Below are 13,735 nucleotides of genomic sequence, written 5' to 3'. Positions count from 1 at the left end.
CGAAGAAGAGACGATATAAAATGTAGACTGGCAATGGCAAGGAAAGCGTTTCTGAAGAAGAGAAATTTGTTAACATCGAGTATAGATTTAAATGTCAGGAAGTCGTTTGTGAAAGTATTTGTATGGAGAGTAGCCATGTATGGAAGTGAAACATGGACGATAAATAGTTTGGACAAGATGAGAATAGAAGCCTTTGAAATGTGGTGCTACAGAAGAATGCTGAAGATTAGATGGGTAGATCACGTAACTAATGAGGAAGTATTTAATAGGATTGGGGACAAGAAGAGTTTGTGGCAGAACTTGACAAGAAGATGGGATCGGTTGGTAGGACATGTTCTGAGGCATCAAGGGATCACCAATTTAGTATTGGAGGGTAGCGTGGAGGGTAAAAAATGTAGAGGGAGACCAAGAGATGAATACACTAAGCAGATTCAGAAGGAAGTAGGCTGCAGTACGTATTGGGAGATGAAGAAGCTTGCACAGGATAGAGTAGCATGGAGAGCTGCATCAAACCAGTCTCAGGACTGAAGACCACAACAACAACAACAACAACAACATGTTAACATAAAGACACCATTTCTCGTCACCAGTAACGGTACGGGATGGGAATCGTTGGTGTTGTTCAAGAGTCGGTTGATAACGGGAAAGCGGAGATGCACATATGGCTACGTCCTGATTTTTGTGAGTTTGGCTTAGAGCATGCGGTACCCATACACCCTAATTTCGAAACTTTTCCACTGCATGGAAAGTTTGCACTATGGGGGAATGATGGCAGTTCATCACATGTGTCGTCCGCCCCTGGTAGCTGAGTGGTCAGCACGACGGAATGTCATACCTAACGGCCCGGGTTCCATTCTCGGCTGTGTCGGAGATTTTCTCCGCTCAGGGACTGGGTGTTGTATTGTCCTTATCATCATCATTTCATCCCCATCGACACGCAAGTCACCGAAGTGGTGTCAACTCGAAAGACTTCCAACAGGCGAACGGTCTACCCGACGGGAGGCCCTAGCCACACGACATTTACATTTACGTTTTTATCACATTTGTCCATTTTCGAGTTCACTGACGTGTATCTCTGATGCGTTTAAACGATCTGCATCAAAACCCAAAGGTGTTCCTGAACGTGTTCCTGAACGTGTTTCTGACTGTCTCTGCTGCTGTCACCCCTCCGTTGAAATCCAACAGAAGTATGTGTCGGAAATGTTCCCATTTGTCCACTTGACACTTCATTTTCAAGCGCCCACAGCTCCACTCATTATGTACAAATAACAAAATGACAGTTTGTGTCAAGTTGCAACAGTGACCTACAAATAAAAAGTGACGCTAGATAAATAAACCCAAAGCAACCGGAATACAAAAAAATGATTCAAATGGCTCTGAGCACTATGGGACTTAACATCTATAGTCATCAGTTCCCTAGAACTTAGAACTACTTAAACCTAACTAACCTAAGGACATCACACAACACCCAGTCATCACGAGGCAGAGAAAATCCCTGACCCCGCCGGGAGTCGAACCCGGGCGTGGGAAGCGAGAACGCTACCGCACGACCACGAGCTGCGGACCAACCGGAATACAAAAATGCAGAACAAGAAGAGCTACGAACTTATGCAACGACTTAATACATTTATCCCTTTCACTGAGAGGCATGCGGTGAAACTGCATTGCCGGCCGGTGTGGCCGAGCGGTTCTAAGCGCTTCAGTCTGGAACCGCGCGACCGCTCCCATAGTGCTCATAGCCATTTGAACCATCTGAAACTGTATTGGGTAAGAGCCCTGTCCGGTCAGAAAGTGGACCATTCTTCTGTTTGGGTCAATATGTGTCATTCCTAATCGTTCTCTGATGTTCGGGAATAAGGTATAAACTGTCTGGCCGTTACCACTGCTATCCCAGTCCCGTTGTCAGCTATGTGAAAGCCATCTCTTCAATTGGCATTTGTCTCCCATTTCTTCCCTGTCATGGTAATTATAATGTCCTGTCTTCCAGTCTTAAGTCAATACGTTGCAGCCCGATATTTTATGGTCTATTCCGTCGGGTAGATGACTAGGACTACACACAGAGCTCCAACCGGTATGAACTGGAAAGCCCCCGATAACCCGAGCAGCACACTTCTTTGCCTTCGCTTAACAGCTGTTCTTTTAGTAACAAAACTCAGGCGATGTGCCCTTGTACAGGCCGCAAAGCATGCGATGGACTCAAAGATCGCGCAGTGATATGTACGTAGTGAGACAAGTGGACCCTAAAATATTCTTTGCTTACCCTGTCTAGTTTGTGTAATTGTTCTTTAGCTTCGTTGGGATCTATTTTTATGGTGTTATGAAAGTCTAGTTGTCGCAATGTATATTGCCAAAGCATCGAGTTGATCTTTAAGGTGTTAAGGAAGTGTTGTCTAGTTTGATCACGAGATTTCTTTGTAGTTTTCCCATTAGCATTCTGTAGACTGTTTCGTTGAGTGCTATGTTTAACTTTTTTTTTTACACCAGTTGTCTGATTTACTCTCTAAATATCATCTTGTGTCGACCGCTACTGTCACCAGTAAATCGTGTGAATAAACTAGGATTCCACTGGTGTGTTCATTTTCCTTTACCAATTGTAGTAGAGATTCAAAGGCAACATCCCAAACATCGCAGAAGGCTGCCCCATCGAGCCCTGTCGGCCTCACTTACTGCTTTCCTTCAAACCTCGCGGTGTTCCGCATGCCACTCTACTTTTCTGTCTTTACAGTAGTCAAGGTGACTATTACATAGTGCCAAAGGTACTTAAAATTTTCTAACACGTGTGAACATCGCAATACATAGTAAAATGCACCTGCGCTGTCATTTAGGATTGTGACAACGTATATACGAACTGAATTTTGAACTGAGTGAACACCAGTTAATTGCATCATCAATTTATTTTAGTTTCCTAAAGCCAATCTGATACTGATTCAGGCCCCTAAGTTCCCTGTGTGCTTTATGCGATTACACAGAAGCTTCCGGACTTTAGCTAGTGCGTTTAGTAGACATATTGCTCTACTACACGATTGAATGGTCCCTATCGCCGATTTCTTAATTATGATTGTGGCGTCAGTTTTCCACATTGCACTTATTTTCTCTAGCCATGGGGCTTCTTAATATATCAGTAGAAAATGGGATAATCTGTGGGGCAATCTGCATGGATGCCATCAAGATCGGGGTCTCTCTTCCTTTTTGGCTTTGCTGTAGTAAGAGCGACCTTCTCTCGCACGAAAGGGCAAACGACGTTGTCTGACGTGTAATACTGTCCCATTTCTCTCCTCAGTTGTGCTTGTGTGTGGTTACCTTTTTGCAGTCGGCGTATGGGATGAGTTTATGCAGCTGGTATTATGCTGTTCTTCTCCAATCTGACACCCTCTGATTGAGTCACCGTGGACAAAAACTAGTAGGATCTTCATTCACTCTGTCAGCAGTCTCTATGATCCTCCACAAATGTTGTCTTAGAATTGTGTTCGTACGTAGTTGTCGCAGTATCGTTGTCTTGTCTCCGGTAGTAGTGTTTTGTACCTGAAGTTAGTGTTCCTACTTGTGTTATGTCTTGTGTATCAGTCCCATGCTGTTTTTCCCTTTTGGTACTGCTTTCGTGTCTCTCTTGTTACTTTTCGTAGCTTTGTTAGCTCACTTCTCTATGGATGTTCCACCTATGTGCTGTCTGAAATTGGTATCGCTTCAGTCTGTGCTTGTTGAATTAGCTCTGTTAACTGACGAATTTTAAAGCTGATGTTTCCTTATATTGTCTGAAACGGGTCGTCCTCTATCTTCCTTAGTCGTCTCTCGTCTGTCTATTCGGAAACAGTCCTTTTGTAGAAGGTAACGTGTGTGTTATTTGAAATCTTTATAAGTCTCACATTATGGTGAAACTGTATAAGTCTTTCCAATACTGTCCAACCGGGTATCGATGTCAAGGTCCTGTAATTCACCACTGTGATATCTATAATGCTTGTGTGGCCAGCACTTCCGTGATTCGTGGGTGATGTCCGTCTTTGTTTAGTATACACCGGTTTGTTTCGTTTATCACGTCATTTATTACTTATTCCCTTTCGTCTGATGTTGCATTCCAGGGTGTAGAGCGTGCGTGTATAGCTGCGCAGATGATAAATGGTCTGTTACCTGCGTAACCTACTTTGTCTAGCATTGGTTGCGCTTAAGGGTGTATTTCATGGCTGTATTGGGCATAAAGGGTTGCTATCACCCGTGTCTCAGTTTTTAGTACTAATTTCTATTGTCATAACGTGGCTAGTGGTCAGTCGCGCAACTGTTGTCACATTTATTTCTGTATTAACCACGGCAATAGCTGCCATAGCTTGGTAGCCTCCAAAGAGCATTCAGACATGAGGGAAGGAATGTGACGAGAGGTGGACGTGTTAGTTCCCCTCCCTCGTGTAAGGTTCTTGGAGACGCACGACGTCCACATTAAGATCTTCAACCACTCTACCTAATTCGCTGGTTACAACCATGCTCCTTCTCCTTATTGCATTAAGTTGTAAAACCTTAATGATGGGCTTTTAGTGAAGACGTAGCACTGCGATATAGATATAGAACGGTCAAAGTGAATCCTGCTGTGTGCTCTTACTAAGCCATTATACATTTCGCCAAGGTCTGTGTTTCATAGCTCCATGCACATACTTTAGTTACAGTGTCACATAGTTGTCTGAAGTCAGTCGCTATGTTTTCTGAACTTAAATCATATGACTGTCAGTTGTGTCGTTAGTTAACGGATACTATCCCCAGGGACTGCAATAGACGTGTAGTTAGTCTCTATGCAGTTTGTAAGAGAACTTTGTTTTGAAGTCAGCCAATCTGGCGTCATCTTGTGTGACAGTGCGCCGATGTCTGGAGCACCATGGATTGTCAGCAAGTTGGTTATTGTTGTGGTTACCTTGACGCAACGGCAGAGCTGTTGCAACGGATAACATTCGACATTGGAGTGGCATCAAGTCTTCTTTGCAGATGAGTCCCATTTCTGTGCACAGCACTATGATGAATGTGTCTGTGTGAAAAGGCTCTGAGGGCCACACAAATATTATCAAATGGTATTCGTCACAGTAATATGAAATGTGCCAGTTACAAACCCTCTTCTCCAATCAAGCTTGAGTGAAGTCTGTGGCATGAAGTTGAGATGAACTTTTAGTCGAGGGACACGCATGATCCATGAACACTGAACTCCTGCCCACAGTTCACAGAGACTGGTCTGATCTGGGTACAAGAATTGCACATCTGTCTGCAAGTGATCCCAGATGTTTTAATAGGACTGTGTTAAGCTTACCTTGGGTATCACATTTTCGGTGCGGCCAGCAGGTGTTAGTGTAGCGGCATAGTGCCACCCAGGTGAAGGCTATCCCGCAATTGGCTAGGCATCGGTAAGTGGGAGTCTTTGTACAGTGACATTTTCAAAGAGCCCAACAAAGGTGGCCTGGTGGCACAGATGGTGTTGCCGAAATAAGGGGTGCGCCTCAATGTAACATCGTCCACCCCCCCCCCCTCGCCATCCGTTCATCTAAATGAAATTACACACGACCTAGTTGCCGAGGAGTGAAACTGAAAGATATTTCGATTTGCAATCACAGACAGAAAAAGGGGTACGTTGGCTTTACTTGAGCCGGCCGGTGTGGCCATGCGGTTCTAGGCGCTTCAGTCCGGAACCGCGCGACCGCTACGGTCGCAGGTTCGAATCCTGCCTCGGGCATGGGTGTGTGTGATGTCCTTAGGTTAGTTAGGTTTAAGTAGTTCTAAGTTCTAGGGGACTGATGACCTCAGATGTTAAGTCCCATAGTGCTCAGAGCCATTTGAACCAACCTTTACTTGAGCTCAATTGTTGTTTTGTTAATGAGTTTAGTTCTTGCTTACAGTTGATTTTAACGTATTGCTTTTGTTCTATGTGCTGTTGCGATAGTTTCTAATTACAGGCACGTTTGTAACAAGAAAGAAGAGGAAAACCAGTTTTGATTCGTCCACAAGCGGTATGGTGTTAAAAACATGAACGCGTTACTATAATAGCCTAATTACCTAGCTGTAGCAGTTTAATGTTAGCATTGGAGTCGTTATTTGGAGACGTGCAGAACTTTGAGTTAAAATGTTTCAGGATTTCACATGGCAGCGGTGGGGTAAACATAACTACAAATACAATTTAATTGTAATCAGTGCACAAAAATACGCTAGGCTTTGCTTGTGTCGCCCAAAAATCGCGTTGATCAACAAAAATATCGCCTAAACGATGATGGTTGCATTTCCTTAAAGAATTTGCTCATAATTCTATCATTAGTAGCGCAAATGGCAAAATATCGGCCAATCTGGTCACCCGGGCGGTGCTCAATTATGAAAACCAGTTCCGATACAGAACGAGGGCGAGGAATTTGTGGAGATCAGAAGGGGTACGTGATGACAACAAATTCTACGATTACAGTTCGTTCGTTTCTAAAAGATTTTTTCAGCAGGCTGCTTGAATTGGTCCAACCGACTGCGCTCTGAATCCTCGCCCTCGCTCCCCCCTCCCCATCATCTCTTCCGCTGTTTACGATCTTGTAACATTGTGATAACTGAAGCGTTTTCATATGTTGTATGATGATCTACCAATAGTAATGTTTTTAAGTTGTAGAAACAACTATATAAAAAATTTTTTTTCGTTACTTTTGTAACTGTTCTTATATTGATTTGAGGGCTAGTTATTTATTTCTCGAGGAGACAGTATTTAATTTTAATGTTGTTTATGTACGATTTCTACAATATGCGTAGCTCAGCGATATTTACATTGACAGGCAGCTAGCGATCATAATTTTGTACTTCATAGGTGTGCATAAAGATGGCTCTCTTGTGGAACGGCGATATATCATGTTTCAAGTCTTACTACAAGAAAGACTTTTTACTGTGAAATGTCTTATTCTTAATAGTATACTTGGAATAGCGAGTCAACCGTCACAACTCTAACGTATTTGTAAATGAACGTCATATCAGCGATAACGGATGTAGTACATCACAGAGGAGTTTATTAGCATCAAAAACTGTATAATCATATTGTCATGTATAAATGCAAGCTCATTTGTGACGTCGTATATATTGCAAGTCTTGTTGAGATCAATGTGTTAATCAGTGTTGAGATCCCAGAAATGTACCTCATAGTAGTTATGTATTCCGTTTTGTTTTAGAAATAAATTTTGAAATTTTGACGTGCCGAAGGAATTCTGAATTGGTTTCAGACAAGTTGGAAATTTAAATGCAGATTCTAGTAGAAGAACGACAGATATTGCAACAAGAGGTTTGAACCTTCTTTTAACATTGTACGTCATTCAGCTAAACGTTAAGATTCTTCTGCTCTGCGATAGTGAATCTTGTATTAGAAGACTGGGCTGTGCTTCGTTAGTAAAGAGGTAACAGAGTTTTAATTCGTTTGGCAATGAACTGAAGTTATATTGCCAAATAAAGAAATCCTTAATAGTGCATCTGGGTGTAGAGGATATATATTTATAAATGTTTTTATTGCTTAATTTTGTAGTCGAAATGCTATTTGCATGAAGACCTCCAGAAAGCAAATTAGGCAACTCAAGTTAAAAAATAAATAAATCTGTTGTAGAATAAATAAAGTCATGAGCCTTTTTAAGGTCCTCTTTAACAAATCGAACCTCCTCCTCCCCCCACACCCTCCTCTCCACCTTTGACTAAATCTTGGCTACCTCCTTGTAAACACCCATTTCCGCTTCGGATCACGTTAAATTTCGTCGAATGGTTTGATCAGTCCTTAATCGTTACCCTTCGTACATCAGAGGAGAAACTGTTGTCATGCTATACTCCAAAGGGGTAAGAGTACGTTTAATGGGGTTTCAGCTCTGTGATGTCCTCAGAGAAGGGCTGACTCGTCCGGAGATGACAGCAGTGTCAAAGGTTGTCACGAATGTCGTCCTGTTGCACATAGAGCTGCAAACTGTCTTTTCAGACTGCAAAATATTTGTAAGATGAAGGTCCCTTGGGATGGTGTAGTTTCATTCACCCCTTAATGACACATAATGAGGTCCCTCCATGTCGAGCAGCGGTATGTTTGGAATTTTTTCCTCGACTATTCATAAGGTTCAAATGGTTCAAATGGCTCTGAGCACTATGGGACTCAACTGCTGTGGTCATAAGTCCCCTAGAACTTAGAACTACTTAAACCTAACTAACCTAAGGACAGCACACAACACCCAGCCATCACGAGGCAGAGAAAATCCCTGACCCCGCCGGGAATCGAACCCGGGAACCCGGGCGTGGGAAGCGATTCATAAGGAAAGTGCGTAATTTTAAGTGCTAGGCATTGCGTTTCAGAGGCCTCAAGAGATGGTGTGAGATGTGGCTAGGGGAGATGTGACGACCTTCCCATGGTTTGTTGTATCCACGGTGGCGTTGGGCGGAATTTTGGTGAAATCTGGTGCCAATGTGACCTTAGTAACCCCCTCACATCTGAGTTTCTCAGCTCTGGCCTGTTTTTTTAACCTAAGGGTGACGTCGCAGGATGAAGCTCTTTTGTACCATTACAGAGGAAGGCTGTAGGCACCTTCGAGCGAAAATGTAGAACTACCCCATTGTAACGGGAGAAAATGACGGGGTTAAAAAAATGTGACCCCTTCAATTTTGTTGTACAGGTTCTTATGCTGTGGGGCGCTTGATGGAAGCTTCCTGGTGGCGTGCAATGGAAACGACTGGATAGCACGAAATGTACATAAGGTAAGAATGGCAGTTAAGATCTGATCGATGGCTGATAATCCAATACCAGTTGCTCCCGAACACATGGAGTGAAGTGTTGCCTTCTCTCACCTACACTGCCTCGTATCACCAACAGTTCATCCCATCACAGTTTTGGAGGCTGGTAATATCAATATCATAGCCCCAATAACCCCATCAATAACCCCAAGCCTCTGAACAGAAAATGTAATCTCTCCTCACACTGTGCCCCATCTGGAGCCAGACCAATAGCCTCAAGATAACTTACCAAAAAGGTAGGCGAATTTTCTTTGTTGGTTTAATTAAGCACTGTTAAACAGAATAAGTTTCAGATGATTAACTTGTTAAATACATAATAATACTGAGTTTATTAAGTTACAGGATTCTACAAGAAATCCTTCCGAATGTTTCATCAGATGGAAACTGATCCATGTCGTAAGATTGCCCAGGTGCCCATTACGTGTCAAATATAATGTTAATATTGATTACTTACCTTCATGACGCCCTCGACAAGGGCAACGTTGGCAAACATCTGAGCTGCTCCTATAGCAAGGCTACCGGCAGCCAGGCCCAAGGGAATTTCTGCAACATCCCAAAGACAATTAAGAAGAAATTATCCTGTGATACGAAGATCGACTAAAACCTACTGAAGGCACTGAAAAGAAAGCAAGTGGTAGCGGTCAATAAACACTTCACATAGCTGCCATTTTTTACATTGTAAGTCTTGCCTTGAGAACCCCGCGAGTCCCAACTCGTGGTTGTGCGGTAGCGTTTTCGCTTCCCACGCCCGGGTTCCCGGGTTCGATTCCCGGCGGGTCAGGGATTTTCTCTGCCTCGTGATGACTGGGTGTTGTGTGCTGTCCTTAAGTTAGTTAGGTTTAAGTAGTTCTAAGTTCTAGGGAACTGATGACCGTAGATGTTAAGTCCCATAGTGCCCAGAGCCAAGCCAAGAACCGCGCGACCGCTACGGTCGCAGGTTCGAATCCTGCCTCGGGCATGGATGTGTGTGATGTCCTTAGGTTAGTTAGGTTTAAGTAGTTCTAAGTTCTAGGGGACTGACGACCACAGCAGTTAAATCCCATAGTGCTCAGAGCCATTTGAACCATTTTTTTCTTGCCTTGAACCTTATAACCAATACTATAGACGCAATCATAATTATTACTTATTTTATATACGGTTTTAGTGTTATCTACATTGTAAAACAGACCATTAAGTCGCACATGAAACTTAATATGTACAGTTCTACAGTTTACTGTATTTACACAAAATTTAAACGGTATCGGTTTATTTCAATATTGCGTGCTGTGTCTTTGGAGACTTTGGTGGTGACATGCTTCAATAAAATCTTCTCAGTATACAAGCCGCGCCATTTCGAATAAAACACTCGAGCTTTTGATAGCTGTCTTCGCCATCATCATCACAGTTGAAACCACTGACGACCGGGGCATTTCTGTGTGTTTTTTTTTTTTTTTTGGGTGGGCCTGGCACGGTGTAATTCCAGAGAGATGTAATTCCAGAGAGGGCCGGATGGCGCATGCGCAGATGGCAAGTTGGGCAGATCTTGAAGGCTCCGTCGTGCGGGACCGAATGACATCACACGGCGCGATCGGCCACGTGTGGAACTGCCGCTCCCGCATCCCTACAATATTAATGTCCGAGGCCCGCCCCATACCCTGCTAAGTGTTTACCCCTGCTCTCTGATAAAATTGTTGTAGTTTATTCTAATTTCGGTCGCTTTTTTTATAACATAATCCCAGTATGATGTTGCTTGAGGCAGAACACTCGTTTTTTTTTATTGTATGTTAACAGATATCTGGGTTACACAGTAGGGCATGGGGAAGGGCTCCCTACATAGAGCGAAAGCAAAGACGTATGCTTGACGCAGGGACGCGGTACTTGCAATTTTAAATGTGGCGCCGGCCGCTCGCACCATTTGACGTCACTCGGTCCCGCAACGGGACGGAGCCGCTAGCAGCTGCCCAATTTGCTTTCCGCGCATGCGCCACTCCGGCACTCTCTGGAAGGTTCCAGACTGTGGCTTAAATCGGCTATAAGCATTATGGGACTTAACAAAAAAAATGGCTCTCAGAACTATGGGACTTAACATCTGAGGTCATCAGTCCCCTAGAACTTAGAACTACTTAAAGCTAAGGATATCACACACATCCATGCCCGAGGCAGGATTCGAACCTGCGATCGTAGCGGTCTCGTGCTTCCAGACTGAAGCGCCTAGAACCGCTCGGCCACTCATGCCGGCGGGACTTAAAATCTAAGGTCATCAGTCCCCTAGACTTAGAACTACTTAAACCTAACAAACCTAAGGACATCATACACAGCCATTTCCGAGGCAGGATTCGAACCTGCGACCGTAGCACAGCGCGGTTCCGGACTAAAGCGCCTAGAACCGCTCGGCCACAGCGGCGGGGTCCAGACTGTCCCGTTACATCTACATAAGCAGAACACCAAGCCAGTCCCGGCAGTCAGTGATTTCATCACCGGATGACGATGGCGGAGATAGCTAATGAAATGATGCAGCTTGTATACTGAGAAGATTTTATCGTGTGCTGTCTTACGAACGGAAGTAAAATAGGGAGGAGAAAAAAGCAGTCTGGAGAGAAAGAGAGAGAGAGAAGAGTAATATCAAATCATAAATATGTCTTTTTGTACCGTTCCCCCTCTGGCATGCACATAGGTGTCCATCCAGAATCCAGAAGGCAGTCTTTGCTCTACTGTACCACTGTGCACAGCCTTACCGTTACATCTCAGATTTTGCGATACATAATTTCGAGCTAGACCACAGCATTGTGTGGAAGCGAAACTGGAGCAGTAGAGAACAGAAGCGTTTGAGATGGGGGTGTTACAGAAGAATACCTACTAGAAATTTAGTGGACTGGTAAGAAATGAGAAGGCTATATACAGAGCGTGCAAACAAATATATGGCGAACACAGACTAGAATAATGGGCATGACGATAGGACATGTGTTAAGACGCGAGGGAATAACTTCCATGGTACTGGATGAGACATGGATGACAATACCCGCACGCGAATACAGGCAGCAAGTAACCGAGGGCGTAGAATGTAATAGTCAATCTGAGACGGAGACGTTGCCACAGGAGAGGAAATCGTGTCGGTCCGCAACAAAAAAATACGCTGTGCGCTACACTACACTACACTACCTCTACTTCTACATCTACGTGACTGCTCTGCAATTCACACCTAAGTGCCTGGCAGAGAGGTTCAATGAACCACTGGTCCTCTCTTGAACAGCGCGCGGGAAAAACGAACACTTAAATCTTTCCGTGCGTACTCTGACTTATCATGTTTTATTACGGTGATCATTTCTCCCTACATAAGTGGACGTCAACAAATTATTTTTTTATTCGGACGAAAAATTTGGTGCCTGAAATATTTTAATGATTGCCATCCCAAATCGCGTATCATATCCGTGATACTCTTTCGTCTATTTATGGGTAATACAAAACGAGCTTTCTTTGAACTTTTTCAATGCCTTCCGTCGATCCTGTCTGATGAGGATCCCATATTGCGCAGTCATTTCCAGAAGAAGACAGATAAGCGTAGTGCCAATAAAACGCATTCTTTGGTTTTCCTTCCCCACATTATCTAAGGGATAGTTCCTATTTAAGTTGTTCTTAGTTGTAATCCCTAGGTATAACTGAATTGACATCGTTTATATTTGCATGATTTATAGTTTAACCGAAATTTGGCTGATTTGTTTTAATACTCATGTGGGCGACCTCATACTTCTCATTATTTAGAGCAATTTGTCACGTTTCGCGCTACACTACGCTACTCCACTATTCCACATACTTAGGCCCTGGCATACTCACTAATGATATGGACTGTGCTGTCACTGCGGCGTTACTCTTATTTTTCCATAGGTAGTTGTCTAGACTGGAAGGGCGATTTATTTATTTATTTATTTACACGTCAAGTTCTGTAAGACCAAATTGAGGAGCAAATCTCCAAGGTCATGGAACGTTTCAGTACATAAAAGTAATAACAGATATAAATTAAATGTTTGCGTACCCGAAGAAAGCCAACCCATAAGTTTAAATAAACGCAATCAACAATACAACAAGAATCAGCTTAATTTTCAAGGAATTCCTCGACAGAATAGAAGGAGTGACCCATGAGGAAGCTCTTCAGTTTTGATTTGAAAGCGCGTGGATTACTGCTAAGATTTTTGAATTCTAATGGTAGCTTATTTAAAATGGATGCAGCAGTACACAGCACACCTTTCTGCACAAAAGTTAAGGAAGTCCGATCCAAATACAGGTTTGATTTCTGCCGAGTATTAACTCAGTGAAAGCTGCTTATCCTTCGGAATAAGCTGATATTGTTAACAATAAATGACAGTAGGGAATATATACATTGAGAGGCCAATGTCAAAAAATACGCAGACTCGTGCACAGGGGTCGACAAGTGGTTCGTAAACTTACACCAGTTATTGTCCGAACCGCCCGTTTCTCAGCCAAAAATATCCTTTTAGAATGGTAAGAGTTACCCCAAAATATATTACCATACAACATAAGCGAATGAAAATAAGCAGAGTAGACTAATTTTCGTGTCGAACAATTACTCACTTCAGATACTGTTCGAATAGCAAAAATGAAAGCATTAAGTCTTTGAACAAGATCCTCGACGTGGGCTTTCGACGACAGTTTTCTATCTATCTCAACACATAGAAATTTGAACAGTTCAGATTCAACAATCGTATGCCCACTCTGTGAAATTAAAACATCAGGTTTTGTTGAATAGTGTGTTAGAAACCGAAAAAACTGAGTCTTACTGTGATTTAGCGTTAGTTTATTTTCTACAAGCCAAGAACTTATGTCATGAACTGCACTATTTGAAGCCGAGACAGTTTTGCACACAACATCCTTTACTACCAAGCTAGTGTCATCAGTAAACAGAGATATTTTAGAGTTACCCGTAATACTAGAGAGCACATCATTTATACAGGGTTTTACAAAAAGGTACGACCAAACTTTCAGGAAACATTCCTCACAC

General features: G+C 43.0%; 1 protein-coding gene across 1 annotated transcript in view; it reads right to left on the bottom strand.

Moving 5' to 3' along the window:
- Positions 1-13,735, bottom strand: part of LOC126260085 (uncharacterized) — a 158,996-nt gene that overhangs the window by 106,805 nt on the left and 38,456 nt on the right. The window contains exon 4 of the mRNA XM_049957297.1: positions 9,197-9,285. Within this exon, the coding sequence (XP_049813254.1) occupies positions 9,197-9,285 (89 nt within the window). The remainder of the gene's footprint in view (positions 1-9,196; positions 9,286-13,735) is intronic.

This window comes from Schistocerca nitens, chromosome 5 (genome assembly GCF_023898315.1).
Source record: "Schistocerca nitens isolate TAMUIC-IGC-003100 chromosome 5, iqSchNite1.1, whole genome shotgun sequence".
In the NCBI taxonomy this organism is placed as follows: domain Eukaryota; kingdom Metazoa; phylum Arthropoda; class Insecta; order Orthoptera; family Acrididae; genus Schistocerca; species Schistocerca nitens.
Note: the sequence above shows the minus strand (reverse complement) of the source record. Positions and strands in the feature narration are given on the sequence as shown.